General features: G+C 35.5%; 1 protein-coding gene across 7 annotated transcripts in view; it reads left to right on the forward strand.

Moving 5' to 3' along the window:
• Window positions 1–23,140, forward strand: part of FAF1 (Fas associated factor 1) — a 667,255-nt gene that overhangs the window by 459,245 nt on the left and 184,870 nt on the right. For all 7 annotated transcript variants that reach the window (XM_077149703.1, XM_077149710.1, XM_077149708.1 and 4 more), the window contains 3 exons: window positions 17,970–18,096; window positions 19,012–19,075; window positions 20,094–20,175. In XM_077149703.1, the coding sequence (XP_077005818.1) occupies window positions 17,970–18,096; window positions 19,012–19,075; window positions 20,094–20,175 (273 nt within the window). The remainder of the gene's footprint in view (window positions 1–17,969; window positions 18,097–19,011; window positions 19,076–20,093; window positions 20,176–23,140) is intronic.

The raw sequence follows: 23,140 nt of genomic DNA on the forward strand, positions 1-23,140 counted from the left end.
TTGTGCTTGACACTGGGTAACAAAGATAAATAGCACTGTAACTATTTCAAGGTACTCAGAGTTAAGAAGGGATGATGGATCAGTAAACTAATAATGATGGCAGAATGTAATAAACGAAGTGATACCAGTGCACTGGGCATAGGGGAAGGGCAGATAAAATCGAGCCTGTTTATGTATGTGATGTGCCTGCGTGTCTTTGTGGGTCTGAATAATGTTTAAAGACAATATCTTAATTCTGTTTCATGGCTACAAATAGCACTTAAATGCCCAACTCTGACCCTCTCTCTGATCTTCGTTATAAAGAAATGAGAAAGAGAGCATGGATGTTACAACTTATTCATTTAGAAAGTATATTTTTTAAGTGCATGCAGCAGAGGTAATAAATAGTACAGAAAAACTATGCCGGTGTTTTTCAGGATAGAGCATTATCCAAGTATTCAAAAGCTTGGGATAATCTAATAAAACCTTTTTCATGTACATTCTATATAAAAGCTGGGTACATTTTTTTTTTTAAACTGGCTTCATGTTTTGGAAACTCATGGAAGCTGCCAGGGGACCCCTCCAGCCATTTTTGTCACTTAGTATGTGAAAGAGAATTAGCTTCATAAGTGAAGCTCTGTTATCATCCTGTGAAAATGATAATTTACCACTGTGGTTTTCAACATTTTTTAGAAATCCACAAAAAGGGAAGCTTTTTCCCTGGCTACAAATACAGTACCATTTTCTTGGGGCTTTAAAAATGTTAATTCTCTTTTAAGAGCCTATACCATTTTCGCAGCACTTTATCTCACTAATCCTTATGAAAGAAAAATATTGAGTTTCACTGTGTGGCAGAAATTTCTAGAAATAATTTATTGAACTATGTCATTCTAGTGCTTGAGTGTATTTTTAATACCTAAGGTCATGCTTCAATTCTTTTATGGATAAATCCATTAATGCTAAAAGGTGGCCAACTAGCTCTCTCAAAATCTTCAATTATTCTATGCCCTGAGAGGTGATAGGTTCCTGTTTCACTTCATTTCATTTTCTTCTCTTACACTCACCATGTACATGTTGTTTGGATGATTCCTTCAGTAGCAGATATCAATGTTAAACAGTCAGGAGCAACATTTGTGATACTAGCAGGCTTTTTAGATTAATTAGAGAAGATAAAGTAGAGGTAGGCCATAGCTTTGGGAAAATCTTAAAATGTGATTATTTGGAATAAGTCCATTATTTTTCCTTCCCTGGCTATGTGTAAATACCATCTCCTCTAGGGCACTGGTGAGAGATGGGAAAGAAGTTGTGACTTGGTTTTAATATTATCATAGAATTATAAAACTGGAAGGGATTTTTGAGGTCATTTGGCTGAACCTATACTACACTTTTATCCACCCACTCATCCATCCATTCATCCTCATTCATTTATATATTATTTTAATTTCTTTTATGTGCCAAACCTGAGGGCCACAAATGTAAGACAAACACAGTCCCTGTGTGGAAAGGGCTCGTTTTCTTTTACAAGAACCTTCTCAAACTATATCTGAATTATGTTTCCAGTGCCAGAGGGTTCTGTATCTCATGAGGTAACCAGTTCCATTGTTGGGTAAATTTGTCTGTTGAGATTTTCCTTATATTGAACTAAAATCTATGTCCTTGTAGTTTCTACCCAGTATTTCTACTTCTTTCTTCTGGTTTTAACCTTTCCTCTACATGACTTCATGCATTTCAAGACAGTTACCATTTTATGATTAACTCTTTTATGACTTGAGTTAAGAAAGAGATAATTTGAGATGATGGTTAAATTCAAGTTTAGAATTTATGGATTATAGCTAAGTGGCCTTTAGCTGGAGGAATTTTGTTCCTTATATCCTCCTTCTGACCCTATAAACACATTTCCTTTATGATTATTCCAACATTCTCTTTCCTTCCCATTTTCCCTTTGCTCCTGAGCTCCCTTTCAATAATCTTCCTACATCTCTGGATACCTAGCTGTTTACCTATCTCTCCTTTTCTCAGCTGCTATGTGGGACAGTGTGGGGACCCCATGGACCCTGGCTTCTTGAGAATAGCCTGATCTTCAGTTGAACATGAAGGATGAGGAGTACCTACAAAATAACAAAGAGTAATTTCAGATGTAGTTAAATGTTAAAACCATTCATTTATAACTTCAGTTAAGAAAACATTTTTTGAGTGCTTACTATGTTCTGGACAGATAAAATATAAACTGATAAATTCTTACTATAAGATTACCATGAAAATTGAGACAAGCATGGGAGGCTAGGAGGGCACAGACATGGACAATCTAACCTTTGAGAATTACAGTTCCACAATTTTAGGTTTTCCTTTCTAACTGCTCCAAGACACTGGTGACCAAAAAAAATCAATATAATGATTCAGCAGTCATACTCATTTGTTAAATCCTATCTTTTCTATTCTAACTCCTTCTCCTTTGATCTTTCTCCCAGTCTTTAAGGGGTATTTCGGCTCTCCCCTTTCTAACTGTTTCATGTTGGAAAGGGTTATCAATAGTATGGGATAGGGGGTTGAAACTAGTTGATTTTCTTGGAGAAGTTGGCCCCTCTGGGTTTCAGGACTTACCTGGCCTACGAACCCATCTGGAGGTTATATGTTTCTGGAAGTAATCATAGTATGTGAAACTTTTGTAGAATCTCAGAGAGAGCCCTAGGTGTTCTTTGGATTAACAGGAATGATTTTGGTTGGGGGTTGGCAAACTGGTAATTAGCAGTATCTAGCTGAAGCTTGCATAAGAATAACCTCCACAATAGCCTCTCTACTCTGAACTCTCTTAGCCACTGATAACCTTATTTTGCTACAGTTCTTTCCCCACTTTGGGTCAGGAAGGCATTGTCGATCCCATGGTGCTAGAGCCAGTCACCCCTGGATGTCCTGTCCCATATAGCGGAGAGGATAATGATTTTACTTGCGGGGTTGGGCTTAGAGAGAGAGAGAGGCCACATCTGAGCAACAGAAGAGGTTTTCTGGAAGTAATTCTTAGGCATAACTGTAGGTAGGCCTGCTTCTCTGCTACATAAATAAGCTTCACAAAAGCAAGCCTCAAGATTAAGGGCTTGACTTATTGACTTGGGAGTCCCTAATGTTTGAGGCAGGATCAAGGGTTTCCCCAATGGTAAAGTTTAATAGTTCCATATTTTTTCTGTCATCCCTCAAGGGACTTTGTCACTACTTTTTTCTTACCTGCCCAGCATACTCTGGGATGTTTCTGGGTGCTACCTTAAGCTATATGCAATTACATGCCCTCATTTCCATTTTGGGTTCCATGTCTTTGGGTTGTTTAAATGAAGTATGAGAGGTTAAGTTAGATTATGTGCTACAGAAATTTAGGTTTTGGACAAAATAAACCTCTATTCCTTTGGTCTCATACAGTAGGTGGAGTTCTAAAATATAGGCAATGTCATACTTACCCATTCTGATTTTCCTTAGTCCCAGCCTGATTAGCTTGAATCTACTTAAAGCCTGATCACTTTTTAAGTTTTTTTTAAACAATTGTTGTATGTGGCAGTGTTGACTTTCAGAGCTGTAGAACTCCAACTCTGAGTCTTAGGTGTCACTCAGGTAGTCAGAGTTCCAGGGAAATACCAGGTTATACATATATAGCACAACAGCTCAAAATCTAGAAATAATATATACAGTTCCAGACTAAATGTGATGGCTAGAAGAGCTTACAATAAGTATTTTCTAAAAGAGACCATACAATATTTATTCTTTGTTTCTGGCTTATTTTGCCCCACATAATGTCCCCAAGGTTCATTTACCTCTTGGATGCCTCACAACTTCATTCCTTCCTGTGGCCACACAATATTCCATTATATATATACAACACAGTTCACCATTCTACTTCTCAGTCAGTGTATCCTTCAAGCTACCTCCATCCATTGGGCATCATGTATAACGTCCAAAATCAACAATACATTGTCATGAGTTTTTATATAGTCAATATATACCACTCAGATCATCAAAGTTAAGCAAGGAATCACCAAGTTCAGCTCCATGCTTCAGAAAGATAACTGATAGAGATTGGCGGCAGAGAGAGGTATCAGTTTATTGCCTATCAGTGAAAATTACAGATGCACCTAAACTGTGGTCCAACAATTTCACTTCTAGGAATTTATCCTACAGATATAGTGGCATGTTTGAAGTAACTTAGATACAAGGTTTTTTACAGTGGCATTGTGTATACTAGTGAGAGACTGGAAACCACCTAAATATCCATTAATAAGGGACTAGTTAAATCATACTATATACAATTAAATGTGATAAGCAGTCATAAGGGCTGCTTCATTTATTGTTCATAAATTTATTTCATCATAAATTGAACAATTTATGATGTTGATCAATTTATTGTTCATAAATTGAACAATCTCTTAAGGTACACCAGATTAAAAGAAGCAAGATGCAGGACAGGTATGTTGTTATGTTTGTATTGAGTAGGAAAATATAGGTATGTCTTTGCAAATGTGTACAGATACATAATGTGTCCTAGACCGATAACAAAAAACTGATTCCAGTGTGAATATGACCTACATGTTTGAAGACATAGGTGAGAAACAGTCTTTACTTCATACCTTTTTTTTTTTAAGTTCAAACCACGTGAATGTTTTTTTCCTATTGGATATGTCAAGACCTGTGAAATTTATATGGCTTTAAGTGTCTCAGGAAGGGACAGAAACTTGTCACACACTTTCCTTCTCCACCTGCATCCCACCCTCCTGTGAGAAAATGGAGCAAGGCCTATGACTCAGGCCAGGGATCAGGCCCAAGGCTCACTCTGGGAGTAGAGGCTTCCCTAACCCTGCTCCTTCCTTTCTATCTGGATCTCTTTCCACGCCTGCTTTCATTTTCTTTCTTTCTTGGGTTCATCACTGACTGCACCAGTGACTGGATCTGCAGGAGATCTGCCTTGAGGTGGAAGCAAGAGAACTCCAGCATCCTCTGGAGGCTTGAGGCAAGGTTTTCTTTGTCTCTGCCCAGCTCTGATGGGGTCAGGGCTGCAGTTAGAGACTCTCAGACCCAGGCTGGCCCTACACACCACAGGCCCTGAAGTCTTGATCAAAGGGAAGGATTCATTGCTTGGAAGCTAGATCCAGGCCTGAGCCCCTCTGTAGTCTAGGCTCTCTATGAGGCTGCTTGGGAACCCACTGAGACACGACAGCCCTCTCTCTTGAATTTTTATCTTCTCCTTACTTGTTCCTTCTCTTCATCCTTAAAACATTATAAAATCCTCTCATTCTTAAAAAAAAAATTCCTTTAAACTTCACTTTCTTTTAAGTTTTAGCCCATCTTTCCTTTTTTTTTTTCACAGTCAAGCTTCTTAGAAGAGTCATCTATGCTAAAAAACCCTACTTCTTCATCGTCTATCCATGTAACTCACTACAAATTGGCTTCTTCCTATTATGTGACTCAAATTGACCTTAACTATATAATAAATAGTTTTTGCAAGATGATGTACTATATGATCGCCTTTTATTTTTACACCTACCTGCATGGGTCAATTCTCCTTTTATAGATAGCAGGAAGTTGCTTGCCCATAGACACATAGAAAATGGCAGAATATTCAACCCCAGATCATTTGACTACCAGTTGAGGTGTTTTGTTTTGTTTTGTATTTTCATAACACCACAACTGTCTCTTCCTTAATCCTTTATCCTACTGGACCCATTTATAGTTTGTCTCCATTGACCCACCTCAGTTCCCATTCTGATAATCTTCTCAGGCCTTACTTCTTTGATTCTTTCTCACAATTCATTTTCATATCTCCATCTCTTCTACTGACTTCTCCTTTACCATTTTCTATAAATCTTATCCTTATCACTCTTCCCTCTCTATGTTTTAACTGACTGATCTTATTCTTTCCTATAACCTCAACTATTATCCATATGCTGATTACTTACAAATCTAAATCTTTTCTGGAATTCTTTCCTGAACTTCTGAAGACTCTTTTCAGCTGCCTGCTTAATATTTTTAATGTCCTATAATTACCTCAGATTTATTCTATCCGAGAACTGGCCTCAATATCCTTCCTCACCAGACTTGACCTTCTCTACCCAGTCACCAGACTAGAAGCTTTGGTGTCATCTTTTTCTTTTTCTTTAAAACATAACAACATACAAACACAAACATTCTTACCATATGATCGTTCCATTCTTGTTAAATAATCAATAACTCACAGTATTATCACATAGTTGTATATTCATCATTATGATCATTTCTTAGAACATTTGCATCAATTCAGAAAAAGAAAAAAAAATTCATACATACCATACTCCTTTCCCCTCCCTTTCATTGATTACTAGCATTTCAATCTATTAAATTTATTTTAACAGTTGTTCCCCTATTATTTATTATTTTTAATCCTTGTGTTTTACTTATCTGTCCATAAGGTAGGTAAAAGGAGTATCAGGCACAAGGTTTTCACAATCACACAGTCACATTGTGAAAGCTATATCATTATACAATCATCTTCAAGAAACATAGCTACTGAAACACAGCTCTACATTTTCAGGCAGTTCCCTCCAACCTCTCCATTATACCTTAACTAAAAAGGTGATATCTGCATAATGTATAAGAATAATTTGGTGTCGTCTTTAACTCTTCCAATTTCTTCATTCCCAAATCTAATTGATTACAAATTCCTGTCAGTTCTACTGAAGTATATTTTAAGTCTGTCTCCATCAGTCCATTCCCACTGCTCAAGAATAGGGTCTCAGTTCCTCTCACTTAGAAATTTGAAATAGGTTTTCCTTTCTCATGTCTTCAAGTCTAATCTGCCATACCCCACCGCCCCACCTCAGACACACACATACACAGCCACCAGAATTGTTTCTTTAAACACTAAAATCTTTAGTGACTTTAATTTTGCCATCAAAGTCAAGTCCAAATAACTTAGCACACCAATTCAAAGGCAACCACAATCTAGTTCCAGCAAACCTTTTTGCTCTTAACTGCTAGTCAACACTCCACTCCTCCACGTAGAGCTAATTGATGAACTTCTACTTTTCTCTATTTTTAAAGAATTTTTAAATAATCAATTCCTTGCTCATGGATTTTTGTTTCTGTGGGTTTTTCTTTTTTTTCCCTAGAGTCCAACTCCATCCACCCCCAACTTCCCATACACACACACTCCACTATATTAATATCTTCCTTCAAGATGTAAGTTAAATGTTAGCATCTGTATGAAGCCTTGTAGAGTCTTCCTCACTGGTCCTAGAGTAACTAAACACCTCGTTTATTCTCCAACAGTATTTACTTATACTTTACCTGTATCTCTTGCCACACTGAGTAAAACACATTTACAACTAAATATATCTCCCATTTAGAATAGAAATTTTTTGAGGGCTTGATCCTTGTTTTATCTCTGTATCCCTAGCTCTTAACCTGGTTCCTGGATCAATGTAGGTGCTGAGTGAATGTTTATAGAAAAAATATCTGCTTCGGATTACAAGCTTGCCTTAACATCAGTTTTAACTCAAGCAGTTTGGTTTTCATTGCCTCCAGGAAGTTTTTCCTGATCCTCCCACCCTCAGTGAGTTAGGTGCTCACCTCTAAATGTATTTGTCATAACACTTAACACTCAATATTGTAATTATCTGTGACATATGTAGGTCTTTGAGGCCATAGGCTGTATCTTTCACAGAAGTCCTGGCAGTGTGATACTTAATAGGAATTCATAAATGTTTGTGAAATGATAAAAGAGAATAAATGAATGGAATAAACAGCAAAATAGAATCACAATTTATTTAGTTGTTTTTTAAATTTTGAATAGATAACTTCTCTGAATTCAAAAAATTTTAGGATACCATGATGGAACCAAGAGAGTACCTATTCTCATCAACAAACATTAATAAAAAAAAGGTTATCTCATTGTTTAGAAAAAGCTTTTCCTAACATGTTAGATGCTGATAAGAAAATGTGAAGAGATTGGGAGTTTCTTATACGTAATTAAGTAGCTCATTCTTGCAGGACACTTCAATAATTCATATTTGAAATATACTTTTTTCAACAAAATCTGCTTTTTAGATACCTCCCTTTGAAGATGTGTATTCTAGTTTGCTAGCTGCTGGAATGCAATATACCAGAAAAGGAATGGCTTTTTAAAAGGGCGGAATTTATTAAGTTGCATGTTTACAGTTCTAAGGCCATGAAAATGTCCCAATTAAAGCAAGTCTATAAAAATGTCGAAATTAAGGCACCAACAAGAGATTACCTTCATTCAAGAAAGGCCAATGAAGTTCAGGGTTTCTCTCTCAACTGGAAAAGTACATGGCGAACATGGCAACAGCAGATAGCTTTCTCTCCAGACTTCTTGTTTTATAAAGCTTCCTCAGGTACATTTTCCAAAGATCTCTGGCTGCATGAGTTCTCATGGTTCTCATAACTCTCTCATGGCTCTCCAGCTTTTTCCAAGTACTTCTTCTTGTAAAGGATTCCAGTATACTAATCAAGATTCACCTGGAATGGGTGGAGTCATATCTCCCTCTAATCAAAAGTTAATACCCACAATTGGGTGAGCCGCTTCTCCATGGAGATAATTTTATCAAAAAAGGCTGCCTCCACATGATGGGATCAGGATTAAAACATAGCTTTTCTAAAACAATCCTTTCAAACTAGCACAGTGTGTTTGTAGGATTTTACTTTCTGGGATGTTAAAAGATTTGGGGATTCTATACTGTGTGAAGTCAAAATGAATATGGGTTTTGAAGGCCCATGGAAAAATTTAAAACACTGTCCTAGTATAAGTTAAAGTCTTATTAAAATAAAAAGGGGCTATTATTGGATTGAATATTGGATAAAGAAAAAAAGTATAGATGTGGTTGAGTAAGGTGAAAGGGGTAAGAAAAGAAAGAACTATAAAGAGAATATTCCCTTTCTTCCTTTCTCTTGGGTCTCTCAACTCTCCTTCTTAACCCAGATCCGCTCTAAAAAGAAGAAAGCGTACTAAGCAAGGCTAAGTGAAGGATGAGTTAGTAGTTTAGTCTGTAGGTGATGTGAGAAATTTTGTCTTACTTGGACTTGTTTTTTTCTGCTTGCCTGTGAACCTGACTAGGTACTGTAAAGGAATTTTCAGTGTACCTGGTAGATTCTGAGCTGTTTGAACTGAGCCTCAAAGTTAAAGAGAACTTCATGCTTCAGATTTTGCCTGTCTGAAACAGGGAATTCAAGCACAGATGTGGTCTACTGAATGTGTTGTTTTATAGAGAAAGTTCCCCCTTTGAAGCGGTTTTGAGTCCTTAAGCTGTTGAATAGCTGAAATCAGTGGGAGATCTTGGCTCTACAGAGCAAAACACTAAAGTAGGATTAGGATTGCAAGTAGAACTAAAGCTTGTTTGAGAAATAGTGGTAGAGTCAGAATAGAAGTAGACTACTTAAGGCAAGAACCATTCGTTTAATAATCCAACAAGCATACCTTCATTATCTTCTCTCGTCAAAGCATTGGGAAGAAAGTCTTAAAGATAAGAGGAAAAATGATGTGATTATAGGCGTTAATGCTGGCCATGCCCAAAGAGGAAATACTGAGCATACTGAGCTAAAAGAAGTAAATATATCAGTTACCTCATTGAGAATGGTTAGACTAACTAGATGAGTAGTTTCAAAAATTGTTCTATATTCTTGAGGTCCTTAGAACTATCCCACTGTCAGAGTGGTATGAGATAGAAAAGGCTGAGCCCAGGAGCTTTACATCTCCCTGCATCAACCAGAATAGCTCTACTTTTAACTGTTGCATGTACCATAATTTTTTAGGGTTTTCTTTTACATGCAGTTTTATTGAGATAATACACCATACAATCCATCCGTAGTATACAAACAATGACTCTCAGTATCATCACATAGATGTGCATTTATCACCGCAATCAATTTTAGAACATTTTCATTACTTCCAAAAATAAATAAATAAATAAAAGAAAGAAAACCCAAAACATCCCATTTTCCTCATCCACCCCCCTCCCATTATTGACCCTGAGTATTGGTGGTGTGTGTTTCTTACTGTTGTTGAAAGAATACTAAGATATTACTGTTACCGCTCGTCCGTAGTTTGCAATAGGTACATTTTTCCCCATCTATCACTCTATTATTAACTCCTTCCAATAGGGTTGAACATTTGTTAGTTCATGAAAGAACTTTTTAATATTTGTACTGTTAATCATAGTCATCATCTACCACAAGATTCACTGTATGCAACATTTCCATGTTTTAACCTCTAGCTTTCCTTCTGGCAACATACTTCTAAATGTTGACTCTAAACTTCCCCCTTTCAATCATATTCACACACAGTTCAGCACTGTTAATCATATTCACAATAATTACAATCACCTCCATCCATTTCCAAAATTTACGTTCAACCTAGTTAAAAATTCTGCACATATTGAGCATCTACTCTCCATTTTCTAGCCTCATTCTCTTTCCTGGTAACCTATATTCTAGATTTTATACTTATGAATTTACATGTTATAATTAGTTCATATTAGTAAGATCATAGAGTATTTTGAACTTTTGTGTCTGACTTATTTCACTCAACATAATGTTCTCAAGGTTCATCCATGTTGTCACATGCTTCGGGATTTCATTCCTTCTTACTGCTGAATGATATTCCATTCTGTGTATAGACCACATTTTGTCTGTTTTGCGGTTGAAGGACACTTGGGTTGTTTCCATCTTTTGGCAATTTTGACTAATGCTGCTATGAACATTGGTGTGCAAATGTCCTTGCTTTCAGATATTCTCGGTATATAATTAGTAGCAGGATTGCCAGAATGTAAGGCAACTCTATAGTTAGCTTTCTGAGGAACTGCCAAACTGTCTTCCACAATGTATTATTATTCACTCCACCAGCAGTGAATAAGTATTCCTATTTCTCCACATTCTCTCCAAAACTTGTAGCTCCCTGTTTGTTTAATAGTGACCATTCTAGTAGGTATGAAATGATAACTCATTGTGGTTTTGATTTGTATTTTCATAATAGCTAGTGAAAATGAGCATCTTTTCATGTGTTTTTTTGCCATTTGTGTACCCTCTTTGGAAAAATGTCTATTCATGTCTTTTGCCCATTTTTAAAATGGGTTGTTTGTCTTTTTTATTGTTGAGTTATAGGATTTTTTTAAATGTATTTTAGATATCAGACCCTTATCAGACATGTGGTTTCCAAACATTTTCTTGCACTGAGACAGCTGTTTTTTTTATCCTCTTCACATCATCCTTTGAAGCACAGTATTTCGTTTTGAGGAGGCCTCGTTTATCTATTTTTTTCTTTTGTTGTTTGTGCTTTGTATGTAAAATTTAAGAAACTTCTGCCTATCATGAGTTTTGAAGATATTTCCCTACATTTTCTTCTAGGCGTTTTATGTACTGGCTCTTATATTTAGGTATTTAATCTATTTTGAGTTAATTTTTATATGGGGGGGGAATAGAGGTTCTCTTTCATTCTTTTAGGATATCCAGCTCTTCCAGTACCATTTAATGAAGACACTGTTCTGTCCCAGTTGAGTGGATTTGGAAACCGTGTCAAAATCTATTTCTGAACTGAGAGTCTATTTCTGAACTCTCAATTCCATTGGTAAATATTTTGATCTTTATCTCAGTACAATGCTGTTTTGACCACTATGGATTTATAATATGCTTTAAAAAGGTCAGGAGCGCAAGTTCTCCCACTTCATTCTTCTCTTTCAAGATATTTTTGACTATTCAGGGCCCCTTACCCTTCCAAATAAATTTGGCAGTTAACTTTTTCATTTCTGCAAAGTAGGCTATTGGAATTTTTATTGGGATTGCATTGAATTTGTAGATTATTTGGGGTAGAATTGACATCTTAATGACATTTAGCCTTCCAATCCATGAACATGGAATGTCTTTCATTTTTTTAAGTCTTCTTTGATTTCCTTTAGCAATGTTTTGTAATTTTCTGTGTATAAGTCCTTTACATCCTTGGTGAAAAATTTATTCATAGATATTTGATTTTTTTAGTTGCTCTTGTAAATGGAATTTTTGTCCTGATTACCTCCTCCAATAGCCCACTGCTGCTGTACAGAAACCCTAGTGATTTTTGCATGGTGATTTTGTATATGCTCCTTTACTGAACTTGTTCATTAGCTCAGTAACTTCAGCAGAGTTTTCAGGACTTGGTAAATGTAGGATTTTATTTTCTCCAAACAGTAAAAGTTTTACTACTTCCTTTCTAATTTGGATGCCTTTTATTTCTTTTTCTTGCCTGACTGCTTTAACTAGAACTTCTAGCAAAATGTTGAATGACAGTCGTGACATTGGCATCCATATCTTGTTCCTAGTCTTAGAGGGAAGGCTTTCAGTCTCTCACCACTGAGTACAATGTTAGCTGTGGGTTTTTCATTTATGCCCTTTACCAGGTTGAGGAAGTTTCCTTCTACTCCTGTCTTTCAAAATGTTTTTATCAAGAAAGGATGCTGGATTTTATCAAATGCCTTTACTGCATCAATTGAGATGATCATGTGTTTTTTCCCTGTGATTTGTTGATATGGTGTTGAACCACCCTTGCATACCTGGAATAAATCCCAGTAGGTCATGGTGCGTAGTTCTTTTAATGTGCTGTTGGATTCAGTTTGCAAGGATTTTGTTGAGGAATTTTGGATCTATATTCATTAGAGAGATTGGTCTTTAGTTTTATTTTCTTGTAGTATCTTTATAAGCTTTTGGTATTAGGGTGATGTTGGCTTCACAGAATGAGTTAGGTAGTGTTTCCTCTTCTTCAGTTTTTTTAAAGAGTTTGAGCAGGACTGATATTACTTCTTCTTCTTGAAGTGTTTGCTGAAGTTCACATATGAAGCCATCTGTCTCTGGGCTTTTCTTTCCAGGGTGGTTTTTTGGTTTGTTTGTTTGTTTTTGCATTTTTTTATTATTGAGAAATCTTCACACATACATTCTCTACATGGTATACAATCAGTGGCTCACAATATCATCACATAGTTGTGTATTCATCACTATGATCATTTTTTAGAACATTTTCGTCGCTCCAGAAAAAGAAATAAAAAGAAAAACCCATACATACCATATACCTTACCCCTGCCTCTCACTGACCACTAGTATTTCCATCTTCCCAATTTATTTTACCCTTTGCACCCCCCCATTTTTTAATTTATTTTTATCCATATTTTTTTACTCATCTGTCTATACCTTGGATATCAGGACACAAGGTTTTCTCTTTTTACCTTTACTGGTAGTCTTCATTTCTACACTCTTCTCCAGACCTCTCTCATGCCTTTTCCTATCTGCCTGTAGTGCTCCCTTTAGTATTTCTTGCAGAGCCAGTCACTTGGTCACAAATTCTCTCAGTGATTGTTTGTCTGAAAATGTTTTAATCTCCCTCTCATTTTTGAAGGGCAGTTTTGCTGGATGTAGAATTCTTGGTTGACATTTTTTCTCTTTTAGAATCTTAAATATATCATACCACTCCCTCCTCGCCTCTATGGTTTATGCTGATAAATCCATGTATAGTCTTATTGGACTTCCCTTGTTTGTAATAGATTGCTTTTCTCTTGCTGCTTTCAAAATTCTCCCTTTCTCTTTAACATCTGACAGTCTGATTAGTAAGTGTCTTAGAGTATGTCTGTTTGGATCTATTCTATTTGGGGTACACTGCACTTCTTGGATCTTAATCTTATGTCTTTCTTGAGAGATGGGAAATTATCCATGATTATTTCCTCCATTAGTCTATCTCTTCCTTTTCCCTTCTCTTCTCCTTCTGGGACACCCAAAACACATATATTTGTGTGCTTCATGTTGTCATTCAGTTGCCTAAAACCCTGCTTATATTTTTCCATTCTTTTCCCTATATTTTCTTCTGTGTGTCAGATTTCAGGTGCCCAGTCCTCTAGTTCACTAAAACTTTCTTCTGCCTCTTCAAATCTATTGTTGTAGGCTTCCATTGTTTTTTTTTCATATTTTCTATTGTGCCTCTCATTCCCATAAGTTCTGTGATTTGTCCCATTTCTTTTCATTAGTGCAGTGCCTTCTTTATATTCTCCCTCAACTCATTGATTTGATTTTTAATGAGATTTTCCATGTCTGTTCGAACATCCTGAATTAGTTGTTTCAATTCCTATATCTCATTTGAATTTTTGGTTTGTTCCTTTGACTGGCCATATCTTCAATATTTCTGCTATGACTCATTATTTTTTGCTGGCATTGAGGCATTTGATTTCCTTAATTTATTCTGGAGGTTGTTTTCAGTCTTTTACCTAGAATTTTCTTGCTGGATGGCTTTGCTCTTTGTCGGTTCTTTGACATTCAGTTCAACTTATTCTAGACCTCTAGCATAGGTTCTGTTTAAGTAATCAGAATTTATCAGTTCTTGTTTTTCTGTTTCTTGCCCTGCCTTTGTTTTTTTAAAGAAGGTCTCCTCAGATATTATAGACCCTAGTCAGATATTCCCAGACCCTACTGGCCTCCTCTCAGGAGGAAAGAGTCGCCTTCATCACTTTTTTTCCCTGAGGGTGAAACCCAACAGGTTGACGTATTTTCCTATGAGGCCATTAGAGTCTGTGCTTTTCCTATCCTGCCCAACATATGACACTTGTCTGCCCCTGGCTTCCCACCAGGGTAAAGTGATATGGTGCCTTTAATTTCAGCAGACTCTCCCTGCCAGGGCTTGGTTGAGACTAAAGTGAGGTTGTAGGTTGGTGTTGATTGATTAAGTTTTCCACTCTCTGGGGCCTGAATTCCTTGAGGGAGCTGGGCCCCACCTTTCTCTTGGGGAAGGTACAACGTTTACGGAATTAACTCCTTTCACCTGCCTAGTTACTTTGTCTCTTAGACAAGCTTAATTCCACCCTTACCTGGGGCAGTGCTGGAGACTGAGAAGGCTTCCAATTCTATCTAATGAGCTGTTAAGTAGTAGAAAAAAAGCAAAATAAAAAAATCCTTTTCAGAGTAGGACCCCTGCTCCTTGGGTTTGAGTTGTCAATGAAGGGCTTAAATTGGTAATGGCTCTATTATCTCCAGGAGCTATGTGCTCCCATTCTTTTAGGGCCCAGCCCTTTTCCAGTATTATGTGCTGTCCGACTCAGAAAGCCTTCTTTTTTTTTTTTTTTCTGTCAGCCCCACCCCCTCAATGCTGGGGCAAAAACTTGTAGTACCTTTAGTGCTTATTCCAGGTTTTTCTGTGCTGGAGGTCTATTTTCAGTAGTCATAATTTGTTAGTTAATTCTTCAGTTGGAGCTTAGTGGAGCTGAGCACTTGCTGCTAGTAAGGTCTGTTTCCTTTCCCCTTGGTAACCAGCCTGCCATGCCTGTGGGGAAGAGGCGCCAGCCTCCACATCTTGGGGGACTTACACTTCTGTGTGGGATCTCAGCCAATCCAGCTTGTCCAGACTGGTGTATGCTGTATGTCTGGTCACTGATGTAGCCCCAGCAGTTGTTCTGTTTTGTTCCTGCCTGTTTATTAGCTACTCTGAAGGATGAACTAAATTCCATCCCTCACTAAGCTGCCATCTTGCCCCCCTCAGACACAAGGTTTTCACAATCACACAGTCATATTGTAAAGATTATATCTTTGTACAATCTTCTTCAAGAATCTAGGCTTCTGGAACAGAGCTCGACAGTTTCAGGTATTTCCTCTAGCCACTCCAGTACACCATAAACTAAAAAGAGATCAATATAAATGCATAAGAATAACTTCCAGGATAACCTCTTGACTCTGAAATCTCTTAGCCACTGAAATTTTATATTGCCTCATTTCTCTCTTCCCCCTTTTGGTCAAGAAGTCTTTCTTAATCTCTTGATCCCAGGTCCCGGCTCATCTTGGGATTTCTGTCCCATGTTGCCAGGGAGATTTACACCCCTGGGAGTCATGTCCCACATAGGAGGAAAGGCAGTGAGTTCACCTGTTGAGTTGGCTTAAAAAGAGAGGCCACAACTGAGCAACAAAAGAGGTTCTCTGGGGGTGACCCTTAGGCCTAATTTTAATTAGGCTTAGCCTATCCTTTGCAGGAATAAGTTTCATAGGAGTGAAGCCCAAGATTGAAGGCTCAGCCTATTGATTTGGTTGCCCCTACTGCTTGCGAGAATATCAGAACTTCTCCAAATGGAGAAGTGGAATATTTCCTCCTTTCTCCTCAGTCCCCCAAGGGGACTTTTCAAATACTTTTTTATTCACTGCGCAAATCACTCTGGGATTTATCAGGGCATCACAATAACCTGTACAAACCAATAAAATCTCACACCCTATTCAAGATTCCATATACTTATGATGTTCAACTAAACTGACCATACAAGTTAAGTAGGAAATGCACCACCCAGAATATAAATTTTGCACCTAATAAACATCTCTCCCTTTGGTCTCACACAGAAATTGAGGTTTTAAGATATGGACAATATCATCCTTTACCCTGTATTCTGATATACCTTAGTCTTATCCAAATCAGCTTCATTCGTATCTCACTTGATGTCTGATCATTTTTTCAATTTAAAGAGTTCCTGTTTGAAATACTGTTGACTTTTATAGCTTCAGAGCCCTAAATTTGAGTCTCAGTGTCACATAAATACCCGAAGTTTCTGGGAAAGACCATGTTATATACAAACAGCTTAGTATCTCAGAATTTAGAATTAACAGTTACACCTCCTGAATATTTGTGACTGCTTTAAGAGCTAACAGTCTAGGTCTCTTTACAATTAGCCCCAACTTCATAACCCATGTTCTCAACTTTAGTTCACTGAAATTTTATATTATAGTTGGTCCACATGGCTGAAGCATGATCATATTTGTCTTTTTGTTCCTGACATTTCATTCAGCATACAGCTCTTAAGGTTCATTCACCTGGTTGCATGCCTCACAACTTCAGTCCTTCTTGTGGCCACTCAGTAGTCCATTGTATGTATACACCATAGTTCCCACTTCCATTCTTCCATCATTGTACCCTTAGACCACCTCCATTCATTGTGGATTGGGAACACTGCCACCAGAAACACCAGTGTGCACATATCCATTCACATCCCCACACTCACAGTTCCTCTAGATACACACTTAGCAAGCAAGATTCAGGATCATATGGCGAACCATCCCTAGCCTCCATCTTTTTTATATCTTCGAGTTTGTGGTAATTCTTCCCCTCTCATTTCTCATTTTGTTTATTTGCATTTTCTCTCTGTCTTTGTCAATCTAGCTAATGGTTTGTCATTAATCTTCTCAAAGAACTAACCTTTGGTTTTATTGATTCTCTCTCATGTTTTTGGTTTTCTGTTTCGTTTATTTCTGCTCTAAACTTTTTTTTTCTACGTGCTTTGTATTTAGTTTTCTGTTCTTTCTCTAGTTTCTCCAGGTGTTCAGTTAGGACTTTGGTTTTAGCTTTTTCTTCCTTTTTAATGTAAGTGGTTAGGGCTATAAATTTCCCTTTCAACACTGCCTTCACTGCATCCCATAAATCTTGAAATGTTGGGTTTTTGTGTTCATTTGTTTTGAAATATTTACTTATTTCTCTTACAGCTTCTTCTTTGACCACTGGTTGTTCAAGAGCGTCTTATTTAACCTCTATATATTGGTGAAATTTTCAGTCCTAGCTGTTGTTGATTTCCAGCTTCATTCCATTATGAGCGGAGAAAGTGCTTTCTTTCTCTGATAAAATGTGTTAATTATTCTTGTTGAATAGCAGACATTTAGTCAGGTATCTTTGCAGTTGTACCCACCTCCTTATTTATTGGTACTTAATTGTGGACTGTAGACTGAAGATAAAAACAGACAGAAATCTCTTTCACCACTGAGTATGTGAGCATCCTTCATTTCACTCAGTCTCCAACCTTTGGTCCAGGAGGTATTTCTGCTAGTTTAGAAATGTATATAAGACTTAAATTGAAAACACTAGGCCCTACTCTAGCATGTGGCTTATTTGAGAAATCGTTTATAACTCTAACTTCCTATTGTGATTACATAACTTATTTGGAATTTGATTTGCTAAAGTCAGTATGATACTGATCAGAAATTTCCTTAAATAGCAAAGCACCGATGTTCATATGGTTAGTGATAGCGATGGAGATGACTTTGAAGATGCTACAGAATTTGGGGTGGATGACGGAGAAGTTTTTGGCATGGCATCATCTGCCCTGAGAAAATCTCCAATGAGTGAGTATTAATAGTTCTTTGGGTCTAGCATTATAATTCTCCTTTCTAATGCAAAAACTTAATGGAAAACAGTGAGTGAGTGACCATTCTTCATTAGAACCAGAGCCTCTTGAGTTATTTCATTAAGCCTAATGATTCCTAATGCTGTGCATAAATTCATGAAAAATGTAAAGGAATATAATCCTTGTTTCACATATATAAATAATTGTGATTTTCTCTTTGCTTTAAGCCTAGAGTTTATTTAGTAGACAGCTATATTTTCTGTGACTGTATTTACTTCCCTACTTCTTATGGGAGAGATCAGTTTTAAAAGTAGTAATATTACTTTACCATTCATTGGTACCCATGCATAAATGTAAACTGAATGTGCTGTCTCCCTTAATTCCACCTTAAGAAATGCATACTATAGAAACATAAATGATGCTATATGTATAATGAGCACTAAAATATATCCTTAAATGGCTCATCTATTCCATGGAATTAGGGAACTCTGGTAGATAGAGATAGATCTGATAGTTACATTAAGATGATTAGTTTCCCAAGTAATAAATTATATAAAATAATTGGAGACTTTTTAAATAATCACAAGATGTCTATTTCTAGTAGAAATCACTGAAGTTCTAATTGATGACTGGCACATACATATTTTAGATGCTTCACGGGGTTGTGTCAGTTGGTTTTCCAAAATTTATGAACTTGAAATTGTTTTAAGGTTCTTTTTGATTCTGGTTTGATAAAATCTTCTAATGTTTGTAAATGTCCCATCAGATATATCACAGAAGCAAAAATTTAATTTTATTTCCTCTTTATTGATTAAATATATTTCTTATATGTGGGATTAGATGTTATGTGGTTTGTTTTTTGTGTCTATTTGGTTTTTTTTGTTTTTGTTTTTTTCTTTTGTTTGTTTTTTAGTGCCAGAAAACGCAGAAAATGAAGGAGATGCCTTATTACAATTTACAGCAGAGTTTTCTTCAAGGTAGGGTTAGGACATTGACTATATAAAATTGTTCTTTTATGCTACTGTGATTTTTTTTCTTGGGCAATTTTAATCATAGATTGTTTTAAATTTTCCCTTTTATAAATTTATATAGTCCTAATAGTGAAACAAAATAATGTTCAATGTCAGATAATTGGTAAACCATTTTTGCCACTTCAGTCAGAGGTATAAATATCTTTATAGAGGCTCAATTAATGTATCAGTATTATAATATTTTCACTGTATACCCAAAAGGACTTGGATATAGGATACTAATTTTTAATATATCCTGGGACAAGGAAATGAATACATAAGCCTTTAAAATAATATTAAAAAATAAAAACTGAAGGCAAATTTTTCCTTTTAATTTTTATATCATTTCTTCTTATAAGAGTCTAATGTAAAGTGTTTCAAATGCATTTGAGAATCTGCTGAGGTGTTTAAATATGAAAAGCATTTAAATATTAACCCTAAAGATCATTTAAATGATATTTCTCTTTATTCCTATTTTCTGAATATAATTTGGAAGCTTTGCAAAAAAACAATTTTTCCTTTGTGTTGAACTTTGAAATAGATGAACTAAAGTGGGAACTAAGACTGATACAAACATATAGCCTGGTCCCTTCTAAGCACATCGACCTTTCTTCTTCCCACCCTGCTGGGAAAACAACCTCAACAAAACATGTTTGTAAATGAACTAAGACTGATGTAACTAGGAAGAACTTATGACGTTGGGAACCAGAAATTGCTACTTATAAATGGCATGGTCTCATAGCATTTATTAAATCTATTTTCCAGGTGTGCTTAAAATTCCTTTCTTCTAATATGTCAATATTGGCCAAAAGGACTTCTGAAAACTGATGAAGTCTATTTCCAGGCTTTAAAGAAGTGTATTAATGTTTGGTCTGCACTTGAGACATTTGCTCCTACATTTACTTAGAAGTCATGGGTTAAATTTGTGAAACTTTGGAGATTATTTGAAATATATTTTAATTAACAGACTTAATTTTTCCTATAGATATGGTGACTGCCATCCTGTATTTTTTATTGGCTCATTAGAAGCTGCTTTTCAAGAGGCCTTCTATGTGAAAGCCCGAGATGTAAGTGTGCTCTTACCCTTCTCTGATTAAAAAGTACAGTCCAGAGTAAAACATATGGAATAAAAATAAATAATAGGGGGAACAATTGTTAAAATAAATTTAGATTGAAATGCTAGTGATCGATGAAAGGGGGGGGCATGGGGTATGGTATGTATGAATTTTTTTCTGCCATCTTTTGATTTCTTTTTCTGAATTGATGCAGATGTTCTAAGAAATGATCATGATGATGAATATGCAACTATGTGATGATATTGTGAATTACTGATTATATATGTAGAACGGAATGATCAAAATTTAAGAATGTTTGCATTTGTTTGGTGTATGTTTTTTTAAAAAATTTTAAAATTAATAAAAAAGAAAAAAGTTACCACGCAGAATTGGGTGGGTCATATCTCCATTGAATGATCATCAAAGGACATAGCTTTTCTGATGTACACAACAGGTTCAAACTGGCACAGGGGATAAGTAATAAAATAAATTGGGTAGATGAAAATACTAGTAGTCAGTGAGAGGGAGGGGTAAGGGGTATGGGATGTATGAGGCTTTTCTTTTTCCTCTTTATTTTTCTGGAGTGATGCAAATGTTCTAAAAAATTATCATAGTGATGAATACACAAGTATGTGATGACATTGTGAGCCACCAATTGTACACCCTGTATGGAATGTATGTGTGTGTGAAGATTTGTCAATAAAAATGTTTTTTTGAAAAAAAAATGTACAATCTAAAGGTTTGCCACCGAGCTTCAAGCAATGCTCAGTGCTGTAAGTGCATGTGTGCATGTGGCTGTGTGTGTGTGTTCAGATTAAAGTTTTGTTTTCTTCTTTTTCTGGTTTATCTATCAAGCTAGTCATTATGGAGGTACCCATTTCAGAGGGGCAGTAGTATGATGGTACTTCTGGCTCTTGCAGAAGGTCTCATCAGACTCTGAAACATGTTTTGTTGTTGTTGTTTTCCCAGCAGGGTGGGAAGAAGAAAGGTCAATGTGCTTAGAAGGGACCAGGCTACATGTTTGTATTATTTTCAGTTAGATGTTTGATAGATTCTTGCTAGAAATCTGTCCTTTAGTGTTCTCCCAAGATGATTATTGCACCTAACAGTATATATCTGACAACCGCAAAAGATTTTTCCCAAAAGTCACTTTTGGCAACAAAGGGAGTCTTCCTTAAATGTAAAAATGGGCTTTTTGATCTTGAAATCAAGTAGATTAAATTTTTAAAAAGAATTCAGAAAGTATTTTTTGAGCCAGAAAACTATTCAGTCACTGTAATTCCATGTTGACATGGTAGTAACGACCTCAGTAATCTGGCTTCTGTCTATCTGCACAGCTTTAGCCCTTTCCATCCCTTTCCTTTTACCTTATCCAGTAATACTGTACCATTTGTAGTTCTCCATAATCTTACTCTTTTTTCATGCTGTCCTAGCTATGAGAAATGCCTTTTATCTTGCTCTTTACCTCCTGCTCTTCCTCTAAGACTTAACCTTTCTTGACTCTTCCATTTCTCTCACACTGGCCCACCTTCTCCTTTAGTAGGTGATGCCTTCCAGTGATACACTCTGCTCATGTTCTAATTAACACAATATTTTAAAATTTTATATATAGAGATTTAACCTGAGTCTAACAAGGTTTTAGATATAATATCCATTTTTAGTAAATACAGGAACAAGTTAAATAATATCAAAAGGAAATAATCACACAAATTCAGAATTTATAATAATGTACATGTACAAGATAGATTGATTGATAGATAAATAGACACTTTTTGGCAGAGAAGGTATACTGTAAGTACCTATACATTATAGGTATTGAATATTTGTTTAATGAATGAAAGTAAAGAGGAAGGGTTTAAAGGAATAGTGGATAACAGATTATAGAGGAAAGTAATTGGAATTACAAAAGGCAAGCAATTTTGAGATTCTGGGATTTCTTATTTCTGGTTTATGTTGAACTCTGATCTAAAGGAAAATTCACTTTAAAACAGATTTTAAAAATTGAATAATTAGTAATGAGACTTAGAGCTATCTTTGATGGTTTAATAAAGTAGATTAAGAAGCATAAGCTGTTCTTTACCTAAGAATAATGGTGTCATTGACTTTAAAGGTTGTTTTATGTATTTTTTTACCCATATAAAATGATTGTTTTTAAAGGACTATTTTTCTATCATCTGCTTAGATGAGTATGTATATTTAATATATATGTATATGTACTTTAAAATTGAGTTATTTTCTTATTACAACTTTTACCTTCTAATATATGATTGTTTCTTCAATTATATATTATTTTATATTTTAACTTTATTATAAAATTATTCACAAAATTAAAAAGTGCAATGAATGATACAATGAATACCTATATCCCTTATTTTTTTTTTATTCAATAATTGTTGACCCTAGGCATACTTGCTTCTTTTGTATACAGGGCATCCCAAAAGTTTTAATGGAGTTTTGAGCTTTAATACTTTTAGAAGTATAAGTGTTACAAACTTATAAAAAAAAAAAAACACTGTTCAAAATGTAATTATTTATATTTCAGTACTTATTTGGATTTGTGATTTTGATGAATAAGTTTTTATGTTACCTTTTTGGATTAATCTCTGAAAATGGCAAACATTGTAATGAAAAATTTAAGTGAAATTTATTATTCCAAAATTCATAAAAACTTAAATATTTAAAAAATGAAAATAATGTTTCAATTGATTTTTTTAAAAACTCTGTTAAACTTTTGAAACCTATTAAAGGTTAAACTGCATAGAAACTTTTTGGATATCCTGTATATATATATTATTTTATGTTAAACCATTTCAAAGTAAATTATAAACATCATTCATCTTCCAGAAATAATGATCATAATCACAATCACACAATACCATTATTATGTCTAACAAAATTAACGATAATTGCCTAATATTATTTAATTAGGCAATTATTGTTAATTTTATTTAATATAATTTAATACACAGTGCATATT

Source organism: Tamandua tetradactyla, chromosome 2 (genome assembly GCF_023851605.1).
Source record: "Tamandua tetradactyla isolate mTamTet1 chromosome 2, mTamTet1.pri, whole genome shotgun sequence".
NCBI lineage: Eukaryota > Metazoa > Chordata > Mammalia > Pilosa > Myrmecophagidae > Tamandua > Tamandua tetradactyla.